General features: G+C 42.7%; 1 protein-coding gene across 2 annotated transcripts in view; it reads left to right on the plus strand.

Moving 5' to 3' along the window:
• RNF145 (ring finger protein 145) overlaps positions 1–9,472 on the plus strand; it is a 47,851-nt gene extending 38,379 nt beyond the window's left edge. For both annotated transcript variants that reach the window (XM_032703107.1, XM_032703108.1), the window contains exons 7-11: positions 1,684–1,824; positions 3,081–3,263; positions 5,134–5,281; positions 5,955–6,311; positions 7,826–9,472. In XM_032703107.1, the coding sequence (XP_032558998.1) occupies positions 1,684–1,824; positions 3,081–3,263; positions 5,134–5,281; positions 5,955–6,311; positions 7,826–8,269 (1,273 nt within the window). In that variant the 3' untranslated portion in view covers positions 8,270–9,472. The remainder of the gene's footprint in view (positions 1–1,683; positions 1,825–3,080; positions 3,264–5,133; positions 5,282–5,954; positions 6,312–7,825) is intronic.
• Positions 9,473–10,110: the final 638 nt, after the last annotated feature.

The raw sequence follows: 10,110 nt of genomic DNA on the forward strand, positions 1-10,110 counted from the left end.
ATTTTATTCATGCTCATGTTGCTTTCTGAGCCTTGTATGTCTTGTTTTATCATTTTGGTGTGGGACACATTCTTGAGCTCATCTAAGCAGCCAAAGCACCCAACTCTCAAAGTTAAAACAAACAGGGTTTGCTGTTTAAAACTATTCTGTGTCTGTCATTTTCCTTGTTCATCTCAAAATCTTTTCCATGGGTTTGTAACTGCTGTGATTTTTTGGGAAGCCACGAAGAGTTCAGCTCTTTGGGACAATTTATAAACTTGTGCTAACACATAAACATAATAAAGCTCCCCAGGCTTCTCTTTGAGCTCTTAAGCTCCTCTGGGACCCTTACATAGTAGATCAAGTTTAAGAAGAGTCCTAAAATGACTCAAACAAAAAAATATTGGACATCAAGCAGAAAAGCCAGGATTCTTGATTTCTAATCATTTATTTTGAAGCAAAACTTAGAGTTCCTCAAATATTCTACAGAAATAACTGCTTTAAGTACTGTATTTCTCACTACCTTGACCTGCAGGAACATTTAAAAACTTTTTCAGCCCCCCTTGGCTTGGTAAACAGGCAGAATTTGGAGGCTTACCAGAAGCACTGTACATTGTATATGTAAACACATCAACGTTTTCTGCTGTGAATTGCTTTCAAAGGAGATTTCCGGTTTAAGTAGCCACTAAAAGAGACAAAGTAAATGCCTCTTGGATGAGCTTTGTTTATTTTTGAAGCATATGCTTCCTCAAACTCTTTTGTCGGAGCCCTGGACTGCTTCACTCATCAGTTGGTTAATTAGCAGGACATGTTTTTGGCCATGGCACTTTCTCTCCTCACAAGACTGCTGTCCTGAGGAACAAATGAAGATTTTTTTTTTCTTTTTTTTAAATGGGTGAGGTGTCAGTGTGTTACCTTGGATTATATATGTGAGGATTTCCAGATGTGTAACCCCTGGCAACAGCTGGGTCTTTACCTGGCAGTGGCAGTGCTGTGTTTCAGAAGCCGAAGCTGAAGTGATGCAGCTCTTCTCAGCATCATCAGGTGTAGTCTGGGGTGTCAGTCTTTGGGGTTCCACTGCTGTAGTAACAGAGAGGAAGAAGCCTCCTGAGGGGAAGTGTCCTCCACTCTCTTATTCTGCTGCTTCTGGCTCAGCCATTAGAAATTCAGACAGGTCTTGCCTACCTGAACCTGGTGTGAATGCTGCCAAACAGCCCCCAGTCTCCCAACAGCACTTACTAGTTTGATGTTTGTTTGTGTTACTGTGTGTATGAGGGGAACGTGCCTAAGTGAATCCATGTGCTCTCACTGTGTGTTTGTGGTGCTGGCTGACGTTCCAGTGAGTCAGCTGGGTGGGTTGGGGCTGTGGGATTGCCTGTGGTTCTGATCGCCCAGTGACAGCAGGACAGTGCCACCGCGTGGCACCGCGCTGAGGGGACCACAGGAATGTCACAGCACAGCCCTGGCTCCAGTGGGGAGCTGGGATGAACTTATGTCTTGGAAAGAAGTAGTAGAATACATCTCATCTTTTTCTTCTGTTGGAGGATTTAATGGTGGTGTACAGCTTTGAATATTTTCATTAAACCAATCCAGTTTTGCTTTAAAACCAACTTGCACAGTTAACAGGACACGGGGAGAGCTCATCACATTGTTTTTAATTGATCAACCTTTCCTTTCTGTTTCTTTTCCCCTCTCTCCTCCCAGTATTGCCGAATGCTGTAGCACTCCGTACTCACTGCTGGGATTGGTCTTCACAGTCTCTTTTGTTGCTTTGGGAGTTCTGACTCTCTGCAAGTTTTACTTGCAGGGTTACCGAGCGTTCATGAATGATCCTGCTATGAACAGGTAAGTGCCACAGTGTGCCTTGGGTTGAAAAAGAAACAGACAGAAAAGGGATTTATATAGAAATATATGGGTGGCATTGCAGGTTTTCACTTTTGAACTCTTAGGTATCCTTGACTGGCTTTTTGTTTGCCAGTCTATGTGTGTGTATTGGAAGGATTTGAGGTGAAAATACTTTTTACAGACTTCTTGGGAGATGATTCATTTCTCTAACAGGTTCATGGCTGTTAGTTGGGATTTACAATTGCACAGTTTGATTGTCTTAATGCTTTCATTTTCATGAGTCACTGAAAAATTTTCACAAGCATTAATAATATGAACACTTCTTATTTTCATTTCCTCATCTCCCTTCTAGCCACGTATGAAACGTTACTACTCTATGAAGTTTAAAACAAAGCTTTGTATGTATTGCTTGTAAATTACTATGGGAAATAGCCAAAGTATAGAAATTGCCTTTTCCCATGCTTGTCCAAACTTGTCTGGTATGAAATTGGGATCCTAGATCTGACAGTGCCTTTCTCAGTTCTATAGAAGGTTTCAGACCATATGCAAAAGAATGTTTTACTTTTTGGATTCCAAGATGGGATTCCTAGGTATAAATTTGGGCTACCTAGGAGTATTCTACATTTGGTGAAGCATATACTTCTGGGTGATGTGTTTGACTGTGTCAAACAGCGGTATTAAAGTCAATCTGAGGTTCCAAACCAGAAAGAAGTGGACAGTTGTATTTGGTTTTGGTACAAGGGGAATAAACTGAAAAATGGCAAAATTGCTAATTTACCTAAACTGGGCACCTAGTGGGGTGTTAAATCAAGGGCCAAAGGACAGACAAGAGGGTGGTGATGGGGAAATATAACAAGTAAAGAGGGTCTTCCTGGTGGTCTAGGAATGAGGCTGACTGGTGCCCAGATATAGACAGGACAGGGCCGTGTAGGCAACACTGGCGCTGGGGGGTTCCTCCTCTTAAGATGCAACCTGGGTCCTAAAAATGCTTTGTGCTGGGTGATGTCTGAGCTGGATGTAGCCTAGGTGCTGCTTGTCAAGAAATCTGCTGGTTTCTAACCCAAACTCTTCAGCGTTTCTGAAAACATTCCCCTCTGGTTAGAGCCTTAGCAGGGATGTCAGTGAAACCTAAAACCAGGGACATGTGAAAGGTTGGGACAGAAACAGCTTATTTCCTGGTGTTTCTAGATGTACTTTTGAACCAGCATTGACACACAGATGTGATTGATTGTTCTTTTGACTGTGTTGATCTGCAGGGGAATGACTGAAGGAGTCACACTCCTGATCCTGGCTGTGCAGACAGGTTTGATTGAGCTCCAAGTTGTGCATCGGGCATTCCTGCTCAGTATTATTCTTTTCATTGTGGTGGCATCCATACTTCAGTCCATGCTGGAAATTGCTGATCCCATTGTCTTGGCATTGGGAGCCTCAAGGGACAAGTAAGACACTGGTTTCCTAAACTGAAAGTTACTCAATACTCTTTTAGGAGGTGATAAACTAGTAATTGATGGTCTAATTTGGATTTTTAGTAGCTTGTAAAGTTACCCTGTTTTTTCCTCTATGCAGATTTCTTCTCTAGTCTAAATTCTCTAGTTTTTCCCTCTCTGTCCTACCCCCTCAAGGGCACACACTAATACTTTTCACCATACTCTATGCTGACAAACAGGGCTGACGCTGGTCAGCTGCTCCTGCTCAGAACTGTGTCCATCCAGCCTGTGCAAGACCACACTGCTCTGCAGCTGCTGTGTAAAACTGCTCATTGGTTACTCTCCCTAGCAGGAGTGTCAGTGCACTGTGGTCTCAGTTAAGCAATCCAGGACTGTGCTCTCCCCACCCACACTCCATTGTGCAGATTTGCAGAATGGTTTTTCTTAACCTCCACTGCAGTTGGGTGGGTTTCCCTCTAATGCAGTGATCTCACACAGCTATTGAGGGTGCAGAGTTTCTAGGAGTGACCCTGTGTTAGATATGGTAAAATCTGTTCTTTTGGTGAGGCTATGATCTCAAAACGATAGGGTTTACTGGCACAAAGTAAGAGGTGGAAGGTTTGCATTAGTGTCCCACATGTTCTGATCATGTGGGTTAGTTTAATTTGTGTTTTGAAGAGCTGTATTGGTGGTATCTGGTGTTTTCATGTTAATCTGTTTGTATGTTTGTTAATTGCTTTTGCTTTTTCCCTTTCCATAACCTATAAGTGAAGAAATGAAGTTTGTTTATGTGTAGTTTGTTTAGTTTGGAGGCTACTTGTAGCCAGCGTGTTCTGTCTGCAGCAACCTTAACTTCCAGTATAGTAACAGAGAGAAAGGGAGTAGAGGCAGGATATAAGCATCTGCCCAGCTTAAACAAGCATTCCGTGGTGATAGTAAATTTTAATTCTTCTGCCAAATCTCCCAGGCAGTTCTAAATTATCTAGGATCAGGAATTCCATTTCAGCTCTTGCTTTCTCCCTCACCCACAGACACAGAATTTCAGACCTCAGAATAGCATTGTGATGTTTCTTCAGACTATATGATTAACCGATTTGTGGTGCTGTCCTGTCCCCCAATAGTTTCACTTTTTCTGCATCTCATTTCCAGAGCTAAATGAGATTAAAATAAAACCTGAGGAACAAGTAGAGGTAGTATAGTAAATTACTCAAGATATTCTGAAAGCCTTCACAAGTGGGTGACTGTAAAAAGATTGATGGTGTGTTTAGGCTGGGGAGGAGATTAGGAAGAAGTAAATGACAGAAGCAGAGAAAGGACTGGCAGAGATGAATGTTCAAGTCCTGCTACCTTTCTTCTTTTGTGATCTCTGAATTGGGGAATATGCTTCTAAAGGCAGTAGGATTAAATCTGGTGATGGAAGGAAATAGCATTGCCCCACACGTGTTAGCAAAAAGATACAAAAGAGTTGCAAGAATTATATAATCTAGATACCTCTTATTTATTTAGAGAAGTGTCCAAACAGTTACAGGTTTAATAATTTATTGTAGTGGGCTTTCATCTGAAACATTCAGTATATCAGATACTTTTTTTGTCTAACCACTGACTTGATCCAGTATGACAGTTACTGTAAGTGAATTTTTACCCATAATTTTTGTGTCTCTATTGAAAACAGCAAAGGTCAGATGAGAGGGAACTTTCCATAGTTGTTGTAGGCTTGCATGAAAGATGGGAATGAGATTGTGCCCAAGTAAAATAGAAACTCTTTTCAACAAGTTAAAGCCTGGAGCAAACATCTGACAGGCCTACATCCAGCAGGCAGTCTGTTCTTATTCTGACAGTCAAATCTGACTTGAAAAATAAAACCCTATTGTGTTGTTTGCAGGAGTCTGTGGAAGCACTTCCGAGCAGTCAGCCTCTGTCTGTTCTTACTCGTGTTCCCTGCATACATGGCCTACATGATTTGTCAATTTTTCCACATGGATTTCTGGCTGTTGATCATTATCTCCAGCAGTATTTTAACCTCTCTTCAGGTAAGAACGTTAGCTCTGCGAAGCATCAACTGCGATCCTGTTACTCTGGGGGGGAAAATACTTGATGAGAAAAGAGTAGGGATGATAGAAGGGTAGAATTACAAAAGATGATATAAAATCTCTTCCTTTATGCTGTATCTGAGGCTAAGGAGCTCCTGGTGTGAGCTGAGAACATAGGTGAATGGAAGTCTATTTCAAAATGTAACTCCAGAAGGCTTTTGAGGGTGTAACGATTATAGGAAAAAGGTTTTTCCCCAAGTACTCATTTGTGTCATTACTTAGCTGTAGCTCTTTGAAAGCAATTTGATGTTCAAAACACATCAGTGTAAATACAGGAAATGTTTTGTATTGTAATTGTTGTAACTTGATTTCTTTAATTATTAAATTTATAAAAGTGTGCCTCATGATGCTCAGAACTTTTGTTAAATCAACTAAGCTGTGCTCTGGACTAAGGAAGGTACAGAAGGGGAAGTACTTAGGAACAAGCTTAAATGCTTTGCAAGAAAGAGTGACTTTTATTTGTCTCGAAGTTCAGCAACAATTTCACTACTTTAGGGCTTGGCTGCCCTCTGTCCAGTTTGGGGGTACTGTGTGTACAGAACTCAGTGCACAATGCTGAACGATTCCAGTTCAGGACTGAACGCTGACCTCGTGGCCTTCAACTGTGTTACAGGTGCTTGGGACGCTCTTCATTTATGTTTTGTTTATGGTGGAGGAGTTCAGAAAAGAGCCTGTTGAAAACATGGACGATGTGATTTATTACGTGAACGGCACGTACCGGCTGCTGGAGTTCCTGGTCGCGCTCTGCGTGGTGGCCTACGGGGTCTCAGAAACCATCTTTGGTGAATGGACCGTGATGGGTTCTGTGATCATCTTCATTCACTCCTACTACAATGTGTGGCTGCGGGCCCAGCTGGGCTGGAAAAGTTTCCTTCTTCGAAGAGACGCTGTGAATAAGATAAAATCACTGCCCGTGGCCACGAAAGAGCAACTGGAGCAGCACAATGATATCTGTGCCATCTGCTACCAGGTAAGAATGGAAGTGTCAAAATATTGGCTTGAATTGAATTACCTCCAGACTATCAAATTCAGTCTGCAACTAGTAAAATAAGTTACTTGAATTATGTTTAATGAATAATACTGTCCTCAGTAAGTTACTGGAATTACCCGGTTTTCTGCCTTGTGAAAATTGATTTGGAGCACTGTCACTGAATAGGCTTTATGAATGAGGAGATTGCTTTGAACAGATTTGTTTAAACTGTCATTCTTATTTCTCCGGTTACACAACAAACTGTGTCCTTGAGCTGCTTTGACACCTCTCGTGTTTGGGTTGAGCTGGTCTCAGTAGCAGCAAATGTGCCCTTTCTTCATTAGTGGAAGATTTTGTTAGTGAAAGACAATGTGTTCTCAGTAGCTGATTTGTTATTATTCTGTAGAAGCAGCTCAGTCTCTGCAGTCATTGCTACTTTATGTGCAGTGTCAGTTTTGTAACAGAAACCTAATTATCAAAAGGTTAAGGGTCTTGCTAGTGTAAGCCAGCAGATGTAAGGACCTCAGACATTAATGCTGAAAGTAATATCTTTATCACACTTCTGGCTCCAAAGTCTCTTACTCTTGAATACAAATAGTAGTTATATGTGACAGTGAAGGAATCACCCTAAGATTAGTAGTGTGCAGTTAGAGTATGATTGGAGTGACACTAAACTTGATACAAATTCTTTGAATCTGCCGGATTGAACAATCGTGTTTGAAACACCAGACTATGTAGGTCTCAGCTGACAGAGTTTAAGGTGTCACTTAATTCCTGGCGTGCTATTGTTATATGTTGTATCTGTAATTGTGCTGTTTTGTCTTGCACAATTGTTTCTTGAACCAGCCAATCCTGTGACTCTCATCCTGCAAAAGCATGTGTTTAATTATACCTTATAAACAAAGATTTTTTTACCTAATTTCTAATGCCTGTAGTATAAAAAGCCAGACCCATCCCGTGTTTGAATTGTGTATGTGTCAAAGAATCACTAAGGTTGGAAAAGACCTCCAAGACCGTCGAATCCAACCTTTGACAGATCCCCACCTTATCAACTAGACCATGGCACTGAGTGCCACATCCAGTCATGCCTTGAACACTTCCAGGGATGATGACTCCATCACCTCCCTGGGCAACCCCTTCCAATGCCTGACAACCCTTTGAGTGAAGAAATTCCTCCTGATGTCGAACCTGAACCTCCCCTGGCACAACTTGAGCCCATGTCTTCTTCTCCTGTTGCTTGTTACCTGGGAGAAGAGCCTGACCCCCACCTGGCTACAACCTCCTGTCAGGGAGTTGTAGAGAGTGAGAAGGTCCCCCCTGAGCCTCCTTTTCTCCAGGCTGAACCCCCTCAGCTGCTTCTCATACGGAGGCTTGTTGGTATGAAGGAAGGAACCTTCTCTTGCTTGGCTGTGGACTGCTGCTGTCTCCTCCATGCCTGGTGGGCCTGTTAGATGTGTGGGACAAGAGGAGAGGAATGGGTTATAAATAATAAGATCTTTCTTTGTGTCTTTCAGGATATGAAAACTGCTGTAATCACACCATGTAGCCATTTTTTTCATGCGGGTTGTCTTAAGAAATGGCTGTACGTGCAAGAAACCTGCCCTCTGTGCCACTGCCAACTGAAGAGCCCTTCACAGCTACCGGGACTGGGACCAGAGCCAGTGCAACAGCCAAATCCTCATGCAGAGCAAAACACCAGGCCTGGAGACGCAGCTGAACCACCTGGTGCTGAATGTGACAATAGGCCAAGTGTGAAAGACAGCCCGAGCAGGGGCCAGGGCCAGGCTGCCGATGGACACGACAGCCTGGAGGCCTCTGCCCATCCAGGGGTGTCTCACAGCATGGACAGTGACAAAAGCCCCTGTGAGGCCACCCAGGGAGCAGCTTGGGCTGCAGAACTAATTGCAGCCCAGGAGGGATGCCCTGCTCGAGATCTAAGGGTTTGTGTCCAGCTCTGAGGCTACACAGGTTGACACGGGAACAAACACATTTCAGAGATCCACGTTTGACTCAGAAGAAAACCAGTCCTTCCACAGCTGTGAAAGAAGTGTAGCTATTATTGCTGGTCAAAATGTAATCTCCCATGCTGAATTTTATGGGCTGCTTGGTAGCGGTAACTCCAGTGAGATGTAGTAGAAATGACTCCAGAAGCTCTCTGAACTGTGGGCATAGGAAGGATGTCTGGAAATAAATAGCAGTGAAAAAGAGTGTTTTCAAGATGTAGGTGAGGGGTAAGAGAAGCGAAAGGTCTGCGAGAGGTTGTAGCCAGACAGACAGAACGCTGGCTTGGTTTTGGTCAGGAAGAGGGGTTGCATACAGCCATGTCCCAGGGTCCTGAGGGGTGTTAAAGGCCGTGAGTTGCCAGTCTCTGACTGATGTGCAGCTTTGGTTGCTGACGTTTTTTTATGGCACGTAAGCAAAAATCAAAGATGTAACAGCAGTGATTGTACGAGAAGATGGAAGCACTCCTAATACGTCGTGTGTATGCTTTGGGTGTTCTTGGGGCAGTTGCATTTGAATTCATGTAATCTATAGTGACTCTTGACTTTTATGACGGAGTCGTCAGTATTTTGATGTATATGAAACTTTTGCTAATAATGGGCGCAGTCTGGGCTGCATGAAGTAAACTAAAGCTCTAATGAACACTTTGACCTCTGCTGCCACGTGCAAGGAGGAAAGTGGGATGAGTTTTAGGGCACGGATAGAAGCCTTGCTATACTGTGCTGTGTAATGTTTAATCCTTGCAGCTGAATTAAAACAGTATTAAACTCTGGCGATATTTGCACTTTGGGAATGAGTACATTATTGTGTATGATCAGACTCCGCAAATGCCACTTTTAAAGCTGTTAATAGGTTTGCACCTTTTTTTCTTTGACAAGGACATGTCCATACTTAAATTTTTACATTCATCATGGCTTCAAGTAGAACAGGGGACTGGGGTGGGGAAATAGGTGGGAGTAGGGGGCAGGCAATTTTTTTATGTGAATTTTGATATGAAGAGAAATTAGTCACTTATTTATACGATAGGCTTGACTCAAGTGTTTTTCAAAGTCGGTATTCCTAATGTGAAATGTGATACTATTTTATTTTTAGTAGTAAATTTGGATGTAGACTGACAGACATAGCTGAATGTCTTAATAAATTACATTTGAAGATTTTTACACCTGGTTATGTGATTCTTGCACTGAAATTCCATGAGTTGAGAGGTTGTTTTGCAGTAGTAGCCCTTTGTTCCCCTTGGAGATCAGTGAAACTCCCTGTGCCTGTGTTCTCCCCCATTTCTATTTCAGTGCTGTGTGTCCTGGTGGTAGCTCCTGGACTCCCCTGGTTCTTGCCAGCAGATCCTGGCCAATGAAGGCACATTTGCTCCTGGAGGCTGTGCCTGCTGCTGCTTAGCCCCAAACAAACCCCAAACCTGTTTCCTTCTCACCTGACAGGATGGAAATATCAGTTCCACTTTGGGGTTTTTTACCTATTAATCAGAAATTTGGATTTACCGTGTGGTTCATTGATCATTCCAAAGCCTTTATTAACAACTTGGTGTGTTTGGGGAGGGGAAAAAGAAAACTGTTGAGAATATTTTTCATGAACTCATCTTTTCACTCCTTTCAATCTCTGGTCTGGGTCCTGCTCTTCCATGCCTGCATTTCTGTGGAATTGAATCTTTCTCAGTGAGGTGTTCTGTATGTGTCCAAGCTTTCAATCTACATAATTTAGGCTGTTTCCATTCTAACCACACTTAAAAGTCTGCCGAGGCAGGAAATGGGGATTTTCTGGGCAGCACTGTTATGGGATGCTC

Source organism: Chiroxiphia lanceolata, chromosome 15 (genome assembly GCF_009829145.1).
Source record: "Chiroxiphia lanceolata isolate bChiLan1 chromosome 15, bChiLan1.pri, whole genome shotgun sequence".
NCBI lineage: Eukaryota > Metazoa > Chordata > Aves > Passeriformes > Pipridae > Chiroxiphia > Chiroxiphia lanceolata.